We start from the raw sequence: 12515 nt of genomic DNA on the forward strand, positions 1-12515 counted from the left end.
GCAGCACATATTCTGCACTGAAAACAGGGAGGGAGAGAGCCAGGGAGAGACGCGGGAGCCAGGGGAGCCGAAAGCCGCCTGCCCCTCCGCACCAGGCAGAAGCCCAGGTAAGGAGCGGGCTATATTTAGCAACAACAACAAAACAGGCAGCCGAATCAGCTGACTGGAGGCAGGGAGCCTGATGCACGGTTTAGTTTTAGGCAGCACATATTCTGCACTGAAAACAGGGAGGGAGAGAGCCAGGGAGAGACGCGGGAGCCAGGGGAGCCGAAAGCCGCCTGCCCCTCCGCACCAGGCAGAAGCCCAGGTAAGGGGAGCGTCGCCAGGCAGAAACCCAGGTAAGGGGAGGGCGTCGCAAGAGCTGGGGTCTGCACGGGGGCTGTGTCCTGGCTACTGCTGGGAAGGACCCAGGATGATGCTCCAGGTGTGGCCGGGAGGGGAAGCTGCAGGGCAGGGGGGTCGTGCTCTCCGGGGGCTGCTGGGTGCCGGCAGGATGGTGGGTGCCATCGGGCGGGCGGGAAGGTGACCTCGGCACGGCCGGGCTGTGCCGGAGCGGGGCCACGCCAGCATGGTGTCTGGGGTGAAGGGGATTGCATCCAGGCTGGAACTGATCCATCCCATCGGAAGAGTTTTATTGTAAATAGGTAATTTAATTTCCTTCCGGAGGAAGGGCACGTTAACAGGACGCAGTTAATGATTAGAGCTATCATAAGTTAACGTGACATGCCCGTGCCCATTATCTGAAGCATCCGGCTGCCCCCCTCGACGCCGGGGTCAGAGCAGGCCCAGATCCTGACACTGCCGAGCTCGGGCAAAGGGGTGGTAGGGAAGGCGGAGGAGCAAGCCGCCTTCTTAATGCTTAAAGAAATGAGAAGAAAGGAGCAGACAGAATAGAGAAAGGGAAACAAACAGGCCATAAGGTTTGAAACAAGCATTTCCTGCTCTCAGTTCAGCAAATCCCAGCTTGGCCGGCTTCACCAGTAGCACCTGAGATGAAAACCAGTAAAAGCCAGCAGCAGCTCGGGGAGGGATGGACACCCCGCGGGCTCTACCCTGGGCTCAGGGCGAGCTGCTCACTTGCGCTCCGTATGTGATCCGCAGCTTCGCAGAGAGGTTCAACAAAGCCAGATTTATTTCCAGCAATGACAAGCAAGGCATTAAAATAGCTAGCAAAGCACTTTTGTGTTTAATCACACAACAAAGCTATATTGTGTCGACAGATTATTCACATACAAATTCCATTGGGGGGTGGATAGTAAAAAAAAAAAAGTTGTTAATCTGGGCTATGTGGTCATTTCTGCCAGAAGGGGAGATAAGCAAAGCACAGGGGAGAGTATTTTGAGACAAAAAAGTCAGTACAGTTAGCAAATGCTGCAACGTGAAATATTTGTAAAAAGGTTTACCTGACTAACGGGAGCAGTTTGATGAAAATCCATCCTAAAAAGAGTTGAGGATAACTATTTGAATATCAAGGATGTGAATTAAATCCCTTTGACTCTATGTAGGCATTCAGGGAAGGATCTACTACTCTGTAACCACATTCACGAACCCCTGGCAGAGACGAAAATGAACATGTTTGTACATTATCACTTACAGCTCCTAGAAGAGATCAGCTGTAATGTCACTTTATTTACATGCTGCTCCCCACGGGGGTAGGTCAGCTCCTCTCCTGTCGAGATCAGCTCCTGCCTTTTCGGACACAACATGAAGTCAGAGCCCTGTTACAGTGAACAGACCAGCAGAGTATTAAGTAAGAAGAGTAGTTTGTTCCTTGCTGCGACAAGCTAGACAGGGAGACGACCTGGTGCACCTGCACCACCCTGCTTCAGCTGCTGACCCCTTGCATTGCTTCAGAAGAGAGCACCGTTGCTGATCTCTTTAATGAACCTTTTATTTTCTACTGCACTTGATCACTTGGCTTCTTTTGTATATATGGGCCATGTATGAAGCCATGGATATAAAAGTACTGCCAGCAAACTTTTAAAATGCAGTTTCTGTAAACACCACTGTTTGCCACAGGAAAATATGGGGTGGCTCAGGTAGCGTGGACTTTACAGAAACAAGCCCAGGTTTTCTTTACTGCAGCTGGCTTTCACATGCTGATCATATCTGGTCTGTTCTTTGCAGCCATGGCACCCCGGATAAGATTGAGTCTTTCAAAGCCTCTCCCAACCATATGCGAAACCCACGAGGAAGCGATGGAAGATTCAAGCAGCAATCTGAAATGCACTGGAAGCACTGCAGCCAGCCCAGACTCGTACTCCAGCGACGATTACATTCAATCCATCTGCCACCTCGCCAGACCCACCTTCCCGGGCCTTCCTGAAAGCAGCCGTAAGGTTCAGAACAGAAAGACCCTGAAGACCCTTGAAGACGGGCCATGGTCTCCATCCCTTGGGGGGACACAGCAGGAAATGTCAAAATGTAAATTGACCAATTTCATCTCAAATGTGGTGCCGCTGGGAAAAGTCACGCCTGCAGAAGCTGACTTCTGGTCCAGAGAGGACCCCCTGGCACAGATTTACACCCACGCAGGAAAACTCTGCTCCTCTAAGGCTTCTTCGTACAGTAAAAGCTCCAGCACAGGTTACTCGCAGTGCAACTCTTCCTCCCCGAACAGTGAACTTCATCCCCCAACCACGAAAGAAAAAGCCACAGGGAAACCCAATTTGCTGCGAGTGTTCAGTTTTCCAAGGCTTCCCTCCCCAAGACCAGTGCAGAAAGAAGTGGTCTGCTCAGAGCTGAAGTATCTCAGAAGAGATGAGGGAGCTGTTTTAGGGAGTAACCCCGGTCAGAAAGAAAACGGTCCCGTGTTCATTACCGGTGAAGAGCTATCGCCATGCTCAGCCAGAGGGAAGCTGCTGGGAAACCCGGCCCTGCGCTGCTCTGTAAGAAGGCAGAGTTGTTTGTTCAATACAGCAGGCACCGCCAAAAAAGAAGGGAGAGAAAATTCTCACTGTGACAAAAATGTAATGGGTGATGTCCCCAGTAAGCAGAGATACTCTGAGTGCTTCCAGGCAGCTAAAAAAGCCATGATCCATAACTGGATTTCAGAGCACAGATGCGTCTGGAAAGAAGCAAAGGTAAAAGCTTGTTTGCTCCCAGCCATTGCTGAAGTGTGAAGAAGTAGCTGTTCAGAATAATTTTATTCACAAGAAATAACCACCCTGTGCTCTAGAAGCTCTCCCTGGAGTCCTTACACAGAAAACATGGCTTGAATGTGCATGTAAGTCAGGCAGACTTTTGTGACCCATCATATCCCTCATCAGTGGGCAAAGGGACAATTCAGCGTCTCATCCACTAAGGAAACAGCAACTAATTCTCATTTTGGAAAGGCAACAGTTCATAAAGCATCTCCCCACACCTATTGCCTAGAACCGCATGGAGAAAAGCTGATGAGAGTACAAACCCCATCTGTTCTGGAGGAGAAGTGATCTGCAGGAACATCAAACCACTGGTGTTCCCCAGCAAATGCCAAACAGCCAGATGTTGCTCACACTTGGGTACAGTTATTCTGAAAAGAGCATTTTGACCAATGCTTGGACAGTACTAAATGTGCTCTCTCTGACATATACATTTACTAGGAGACCCATTATAGATCACGGCATCAACACCAGAATACCACTGGGTAGGTCACCTGTTAGTGCAGTACCATAAAGAAATATTTTTTAAAAATCATAAGTCTTTTATGAGGATTTGCTAGAGGGCAACATGGAGAATATTACAACTCCTCGGGGTGGGGATTTTCCTGTTGCTTACCCTGGAACAACCCTGTTCCCTTTACTCCTTGATTTACCCTTGGCAGGAGGAGAGCTAGGAGCCCTGGGTGGGCATTGCCGTGCCAGTGCTGCGGCTGTCCTGGAGCTGTAACAACCTGCGATGCCAGCTGTAAAAAACCAGCTATCACGCTGGTCTCTGCCCTGTCACACCCGCACCAGCGAGGCTGCACGCCACGGGCACCCGCAGAGTTTGCTGCTCGGGTGCAGGAGCCCCACAAGCTCGCACGCAGCTCTGCAGGCTCAGCGGCACGACGGGAAGAGCAGCTTTGGCTGAGGGGCAGCCCGGGGGTGCTGGGCTGGCGTTCACAGGACCTGAATGTAAAATAATCATTTCTGGATTTCCCTTCATATTTGTGCTTCTGTATTCTCACCTACCTGACCATGCTAACAATGCTGACTGTGCTTCGCCTGGTGCTGTGAGACTGAAACATGAAAAAAACACATGCGCATGTTACGAGCATCCAGTGCATAACATATATGAAACAATTCAGTTGATATTAACGATACGTGGGATGTCTGTAGGAAGAGAAGCATTCCCGTGCCGCTGTGAGATCCCGGCGTGGCGTGGCGTGGCGAGCACATGGCCAGGTTATCCCTTGCTTCCGCGTGGATGAGCACGTGGCCAGGTTATCCCTTGCTTCCGCGTGGAGACATCTCCGTCCAGAGAAGCTGTCTCTCATCGGCGCTTTCTCCTGCAGTCAGAGCAACCTCACGTACCTGCGTCTGGTACAGCACTCTCTGTAGCCAGCCAAGAGAAGTAGGTGAGAATACTGCAGCGCAATACTAGCAAATTATTATTACTACTACTAGGAATAGATCTTTTGGCACAGAGGAGAGCAGAGGGACCAGGCTGTTTGTTCAACTGCAGCTAAGATGGGAAATACCATTGGAAAGCTGCAATTATAAAAATGCTCACAAGCGATTTCTAAACCACCCATAAGCAGATTAAATCGGAAGGCAACTTCTGCTCAGTACCAACATGAGTGTAAATACGCTCGAGGATCAAAAGGTGAGCATATTTGAGCTTCTCATTCTCACATCTCTTACCTCAAATATTTTTTCTCCTGTTGAAACTCATTAGCGCTACGGAACTGAACTGCTTCTCATCTTCGTTTTTGAACTAACCACACAGCAAGAACAAAAGCGAAGGTGGCTCCAGCTTTTATTAGAGCTGATGGAGAGAGTTGAATCAAGGAAGGTGCCAGCCCGCTCTGCCTCCTCCACATCTTTCCCTTCCTTCTCAGGTTAACGCTGGGATTTAAGTGATGCTTGTCCTCATTGCCCCGCTGACATTTTAATTTCTCTCCGTGTGAATATTTATGACACTAATGCCTAGCAAGTCTTGTGCCAACTGCATGTATCACTGCTTTTAACAGAGAAAAATAAAACTGTTACATCGAGCTGCTGTTTCCGTTACTGCGGAACCACGGGTGATTATTTTCAGTGCAGGGCTGGTCCACAGCACGAGGGCTTGTGACTCGCCACCCAAACACCTTCTCACCCCACCAGGTCACCAACAGAGCCAGCTCCCGGGCTCTTTCCCCACACATTCAATGCCTTGCAAAGCTTTTCTGCCTTGTCAGGGTCAGGCCCTCCATGCCCAGGACCCAGGCAATTGCTTCCCTTAAAACCAGTGAGGCTGTGCACCAGCAGGTCCCCCCTGGGACAAACGCCGTAGCTAAAATTTTCATCCTCATGGCAGAAGCACAAAAGGGCCTTCACACCTCATCCCTTTGGCAGCTGATGCCCAGCACTGTGATTTCTTCTCAGCTGCCACATAATCCTGCGGGTCTCTAAAACCCTGAAACACATCAACTTTTCCAGCAGAGCTCCCTGGAGATCTAAAACCTGTGAGCAGGGACCGGAGCACCGATGTGCCGTGTCTGGAGGAGAGCCCAGCCACTGGGCTCACAACTCAGCCGTTCCTGCTGCTCCTGGCTCTGCAAATTTTGCAATACTCAGAGCAAAGAGGTGCAGAGGCAGGTTAGAGCCGCAACTCAGGACACCCCGGCAAAAGCCTCTAACTCCTCTTAGGCAGGACAGGGAGCAGCGCCGTGGTCTGCGGGGCTGGGGCGAATGGCGGGGCTGGGCTCAGCGCTGGGAGGCATTTGTAAACACGGCAGCGGTTCCAGGTTTGCTCAGCAGCAGGCTGCTACGTGCCCATTGAGCACTGGGTGTTTGAGGTTAGGTCCAGCAAGGCTTGGAGGAATGAAGCGTTGGAGTGAATTGGCTTTTTCTGGAGCATACTTTTTCTTTAGTGAAAGTTAAGGTTCTCCTCAAGCAACTGGGTTTTGCGAGAGGAGCCAAAGCTGCTGGGATGCAGCAAAGACAGGGACAAAGAGAGGCACAGGCAAATTAGGGTCACAGGAGTGACAAGGCAGCAGGGTGAGAGGAGGGAAACACAGGGCTGGTGGTGCCTGCAAATGGGGCAGCTCCCAGCAGGAGGGGGATGCCAGGGGGCCAACAGTCACCCTTCGGGTTCCGATAAGTCCCGTTTTGAAAAGCACAGCCCTCACCTTCTTCACCATCGCCTTTGTTGGGAACGAGCACGTCAGCCCCTGTGAAATCGCTGGGCAATTAACTGCTGCAACAGTTCCCTGGATAAGGCGGTTTTGTAGCTGTACAACATCATCCACCTCCCACGGATGCGCGCTGGGCCGGCTCAGCGAGGAGCCGGGGTGTGGGGCAGCTCCTTCGCCCCATTGCTGCCGGCATCGGCTGCTGTAGCAGCCCCGCTGCTCCCCTGCCACCGAGAACTCTCCAGAAGGTGACCGAGAGCTGCCAAGGGAGCCTGTAGTCCTACCAGAGGAAAGTATATGGGATGCATTTGGGTGGGGTGACGTGGCATGTGGTTATACAGCACTTTTCTCCCTGTCCCCCCCTTTGGTGACCATACTGCCCCATAGACGTACGCCTGGGGCCATTGGGAAATGCTCTCCCTCTTTTCCTCCATACAAGAGAGTAGTGGAAGAATCACCGGTCTGGATAAACCTGCAGAAGTCACAGCCTGTTCAGAAGTGCTCCCAGACAAGAAAGAAAACCTTTTCTAGGAATGTAGGTCACGGAGTGAGATAAAAGCCATGCCGCTTCCACGGCCAATCTGATGGCAGCCTCTGCATTTGAAGTCACTGGCAGAAAAACCTCATTTATTGAGATCATCAGAACTGCTGAAGGGATTTGGATTAATTTGAACGGGGAATTGGCATCCAAATCCCACCGGCAGTTTTCAGTCTCAGCCTTCGCAACCAGTTCACAAGCAATCTATGGGCTAACGTGCAATTTTGCTTGCATGATCATGCAGCCTTTTACTGCTGCAAACAGTAAATACATTTGGACACAGAAAATCACGACCAGAATTTACAAACCAGAGACGGCGAGGTAGAAACAAAACTGTCCCACTCTTTCCTCAAATGCTTGTCTTTTAAATGACAAAGATACCGATCAGCTCAAACCGAAGGCGAGGAAGCAACGGCTCCGTGAGCCTCGCTAGTGGGATCTGACGATGAGACTTGTACAATGCAGAAGCATCTCAGAAACTCTTCCAGCAGCCGCAGCACACAGAGACCCTCATCCACTGCAGGAGGGGCTTCTCTGTGCCGACACGGACAGCCAGGAAGACAGATGTTGACCAGAGAATAAAACATGAGCCAGTGCAACGTGATTACAGACAGGGATAGGTCATGAACGGGTCTCTCGCAGTGAGGGAGCGTAATGACCAGAGACAAGTTGGAGCAGATTTAAGGGCCGCACGCGAACAGGGAGATGCAGGAGGTGCGTGAGTGAGGTTAGCAAAACCAGTTTCCAAAAAGGTCTTTAAATGTGAGCTCTGAAGTTAGGAAAAAAGCAGCTATTTTTGTTTTTAAGAAAAAAGAATCCAAATCTTAAAGCTCCTAAAGGCCTAATTCAAGGGGATCAGACCCAAGCCTGAGGCAGAAGGCAGGGTCCCTCCGCTTAAAGCACAGGCTTTGTGGATAGTGCATCAGGCTTTCCCCATACCCTGAAGTGCCTGCAATTGGATTGCTCATTGAGGGCATGCTTTAATTAACTTTAAGCCTTCCTAAGTAGAGAGTAATGATAAATGGTGTACAATGAAGCTAAACTGCATTAGAGACTAAGCAGGAATCCCTTAGCTTTGAATGAAAACCTCGTATGTCCCATCAGCAACGTGATTAATGGCAAAGTGTTTTGCATTTGCAGCTGTAACCACAGGCAGATGAGAGATCCGAAATGATGGCTGAAAGGTTTTTCTGCTCGTATTTGAAGAGTCAGATCATTTAAGCACAGCGCTCTGCCTTGTTCACCAGACCCCACGTGTGTGTTTGTGGCTGGCACCGCTTATATGGGCCACAGTTGACAGCAGTGATGACCCCTGAAGCACCACATCTTGGGCTCGTGGCCTTTTCCCATGCTCCGGGATTCTCAAGTATAATTTAATTTGCCTGGCACGAGCTAAAGCTGATGCAAAATACACATTGTTTAAATACAGATGTAATGTCCCTGGCAATCGCAGCCTTCCTGGAATTAATGCTCCTGGAGACAACACTTCCGAGGACTGTTGCGAGGAGCTGTAGAAAAACTGGGCATTTTTGGAATACCATCTAGTTGCTACATAATGTTTGACCAAATGCCATTTAAAATCAAAGGGAGCCCATAAGTGCTTTGGAACAGGCTTGTAATGGGAATAATTTTCTGCAGCATTTAAAGCACAGATTTCTAATAGCAGCTGATGAGGGAAATCAAATTATTAGTTTATTTATTTGTGTGTATTAGCATTTTGTCAACCACTTCTTGTCTTTGCTTTTAAATTAATCTAGCTGAAAGCCCATCAGCCTGCCGTGAGCTTAGCAAAAACTGTGTTAACCACAATGTTTTATCTGCCTGCACTTCACACAACTTGCAGTGGCTGCTCCCCTCTGCGATCGGCAAGTCTCCGTTCTCCAAAGCAGGGTGGTCACACAAGGTGAAGGCAGAACTAGCCGGGAGGGAGACTGCTGCATCTCTTCCGATGGTGGAATATGACATATCTACAAGTCAGCTGAGTTTAGCTGAATGTTTTGTTATTTTTTTCCCCTGGTCACAAGTATGTGAGAGAAAAATGGCTTCTGGTTTATACCAGCAGTGCCGGGCTGCAAGTTTTGTATCTTTCCGACTCACTCGATGGAGCATCGGGTGGAGCTAACCTGGCTCATGGCTCAGCTTCAGAAAAGGGAGATGCCACGTCTCGAGTGTCCAGACTCCAAAGCAATAGCAATTACCTGAGAAATACCAACTTTGCTCAAGATGCTCTTCACGTCCCGCCCCCCAGCTCATGCTATAGAAGCATCGAACTGCACAGAAAAAATTGTGACGTTTGCTCACAGATGGCTTTCGTGGGTTAGTAATGCCAACTACCCACCAGGCCCCATTCAGCTGAGTGCTGTACGAATACACGGAGAGCAGCCGTCCCTGACTTGCTGAGCCTATGAGCCATTCAGATCTCATTAGTGAGATTAGCTGGGTGCTTCAGATTAAGGTTGATTTGCACCAAGAGCAAAGGAACCTGTGCATGGTCCTCGCTCACGGCAGAGCCAGCGCTGTTAGTCAAAAATATTCCTGATGTCTAGGGCAAGCAAATATAAGCACAGGCTGATCATGCCCGGTTTTGAACGCAGAAACATCCAGGTCCTACTTGGGACCCTAATTTAAGGACAGATGGATGTCTGGGCAGCTGGCACTGCAGTTAGCAGCAATTTGGTAGTGATGGCAAAACAAGTTTCCGCTCCTGCCCATGGAGAGCGGGTATGGATGAGCTGGAGAAGCTGCAGCTGGGGCTTTGCTGCTGTTCCCGGGCCTGGTTCAGCCCCAGCACACCCTGAAACATCCGCAGTGCCACTTCTGTGAGGTGCTACGAGGTGACACGCAGCGTGGCCAAGGCGCCGTGACGCTCGAGCTGCTCAGTAGTGGTGCAGCTTTCCTCCCCGTGCGGCTGGCTGCAAGGCACCCCCCAGCCCTCGAGGGACGGCGGCACAGCCTGCCTCTCCAGGCTCGGGCGCTGGTTGCTGCGTACACGCACAGCGCTGCCTCTGCTCAAACCTGGGTTGTTGGAACAGGGGTACGCAGACGGAAAACGAGAAGTAGACGATTCAGAGAGAAAGTGCCAGGCCTTCTTGCTGTGCAGGGTCAGCTCCTGGAATTAATTGCTGCAGGATGTCAAGAAGTTAAAATTTAGCAGGATTCAAGAGAGGATTAGACAGTCCTATGATCAGGAACATTTGTGCAATGCTAACTGGGTCAAAGAAATACAAGAGAAATTAAGCGTTGTGCTTCCCTGAAGGGCTGAGCTGGTACCAGCTGGATTTAAAAGAGATTCCTCCCCACCTCCCCTTCCCAATCTTTTTATAGCAACAAGCAAATAGCAGGATCTATTGCAAAGTCTCTTCTCTTTCCTTAGAAGAATAATGCATCGCCTGCCCTAGGAAGTCCCCGAGAGCCACAGTGATGACCGGTCCATGATACAACAGCATGTGGTGAAACCCTCCCCCTGTAATTTTAAAGATAGGAAATGCAAGTTTTACCTTCTCTGCTGCCTCTATGCTGCAGATCAAATCATTTATCAAGAAGAGAATAAGCTGCACAATAAACCGGCTGCAGATGAGGCGGTTGGGTCTCCACCCTGAAACCCTTTTCTAAGCGTAATTAACCAAATTAATTATTTAACTGTATGATAGCATCAACCAGAAAAACATACAGGGGTAATAGCTGAATCCAAAAGCCACCAACACTAGTGGCATCATAGGGAAGTGTCGGGGGGCTAATGGGAGCGATGATTTCTACCCCCAAAGAGAGGAGAAGAAATTGGGTCTTGCTGCAAGTAAGCAAAGAAGCAAAATCCCCAGTGAAACACAGACTTCACTCTTCAGGTGGGTCGATATGCACTAGCTGCTCCATGGAGGTAGCTACCATGGAGGTAGGAGCTGGCAGCTGGGGCACCCGGTATAATCTTTTCCAAAATTTTCTTTTTCATTAGAAAGATGCTGACAAAAATCTGTAGTCTTTGCACATTTTTCTGACACCGTAAAAATGCTCCTGGCACAATATGCCAGAAGGCACAGTGCGTTGCGTGTGACAGCAAGGGTAGTACAACCCGCTCCAAGCTCATCAGTTCACTTCATTAAATTTTACTGTCTTCAACAAAAGGATTCTGAGACAAATGTCTCTCTAAGCCTAATGCTGGCAACAGAAAATTACCTGGTAATCTCAGTCCAGCAGTGGAAATCTTTGGATTCTGTGCCCAAAGACAAAACCTTCTTCCTACAGTCCATTGCAAACAATACGGGGTAGAAGGGAAAACTTGTCAGCATTTAAATATCATCCCATTAGGCTTGGCAGAAATTTGGGATGCCCATTGCCTTTGAAATTTTGGTATTTGAAAATAAGGCTGAAAACAACTGCTGCCAAAATTGCCAAGGAAACAAACCCTCCCCAAACCTCCCCCCCAAATTCTGTTGCATCCAATGCCGTTTGGTCAATTTTAGCGATTTCATTTCAAAATGAAGTTCAAAATGTTTTGCAAAATTGTATTGTGTTTTCCTTTTTCCTTTACTGCCTGCTCTTCCAGAAATAGCAACGCTTAATATGATCTGTCACAACTTTGTCAGACTCTGAGAGACGGCGGGGCCGCGAGGACCCAGCTATCAGACAGAACGCTCTAATTAGGATTTATTAGAATTCTTTCCTTTCTCATTAACAGTATCAAGGGCTGCATTTACACGGCAGTTTGTCACACGTATCTTTTTTTCTTCTTTTTTTCCTAGAGAAGTGTTTCTTGCTTGGCTCGTAATAAAACAGTCGATCTATGAGATTGTACTGCTCCTGGTACAAGCACTCACATCCTGAGCCGCACTGGCTCCTCAAGCTATTTCAGATCCATTGGACTTCAACAGGCAACACAGACACATGTATCTTTATGGATCAGGGCCTTTGCAGACATATTTAAGGAGCCACTGCTTTCAGAACCTTGTACAAAGTGTTCCACCCCAGCAGTAGAGTATTTTTAAAATCACTACGAAAACAAAGCGCTGCACCGCACACATTTCTCCCACCGGGGACAGAGGAGGGAACCGACCCACCTGACAGACCGAAGGCACGTTGCTCAACCTGCCGTGGAGAGGTACTCCGGGCACGACACAGCCACAGCTCTGTACTCTTCTCGTACCCTTTGATCTACCTGAACGCAGAGCAATGGCACCCTCGTGATGCTCCCTCCGCATGCTTCGGCTCCGGGGAGGTGCTGCTCACCTGCAGGACCCGAGGGAGCAGAAACGACCGAGGAGCCTGACCTGGGGACCGTGGGCATCATCCTCTCAGCAGTCCGGACACCCAGGACCTCCAGCAAGTTACTGTCTTTTTGAGTTATTTTTGCTTTCTGTAGAATGGGAATAATTCTTACTTAGGGGAAGAAGGAGGATTTGTGAGATCAGCCAAACCTGTAAGAAAAAATAATTATATAGAAACAGGTTTTTCACAGTCAGCAAAGAATCACAGTTGTAAAAGAGGAGCACGTGCTGCAGCGCTGGGTGGGTTCTTCCTCTTTATTCGTGTCAATAGTTCCTACAGGACATGAGTAATACAAAGACAAATGTAACGACAAGGCTGGCTATCTACTGAAAACGATGTAACTAGATGAAACCACAGTTTTCACACCGTCAAATGTAAAAGCTTAATTAAATTGTACAGCCGTACCAAAGACTCAGGACT

The 12515-nt window shown here is 49.2% G+C and overlaps 1 protein-coding gene across 1 annotated transcript; it reads left to right on the top strand.

Annotated features, from left to right (window-relative positions):
* The first annotated feature begins 206 nt into the window (after nt 1-206).
* On the top strand, nt 207-5177 carry LOC103904403. Its single transcript, XM_009285873.2, has 3 exons — nt 207-307; nt 2128-4367; nt 4406-5177. The coding sequence occupies exon 2, from the start codon at nt 2130-2132 to the stop codon at nt 3120-3122; it is 993 nt and encodes a 330-aa protein (XP_009284148.1). The 5' UTR covers nt 207-307; nt 2128-2129; the 3' UTR covers nt 3123-4367; nt 4406-5177.
* Nucleotides 5178-12515: the final 7338 nt, after the last annotated feature.

The sequence above is a fragment of the Aptenodytes forsteri genome, unplaced genomic scaffold, assembly GCF_000699145.1.
Source record: "Aptenodytes forsteri isolate BGI_AS27 unplaced genomic scaffold, ASM69914v1 Scaffold54, whole genome shotgun sequence".
NCBI classification, from domain to species: Eukaryota; Metazoa; Chordata; class Aves; order Sphenisciformes; family Spheniscidae; genus Aptenodytes; species Aptenodytes forsteri.

Coding starts and splice junctions, on each gene's coding strand:
- LOC103904403 (XM_009285873.2), top strand. CDS start 2,130: ATGGCACCCCGGATAAGATTGAGTCTTTCAAAGCCTCTCCCAACCATA.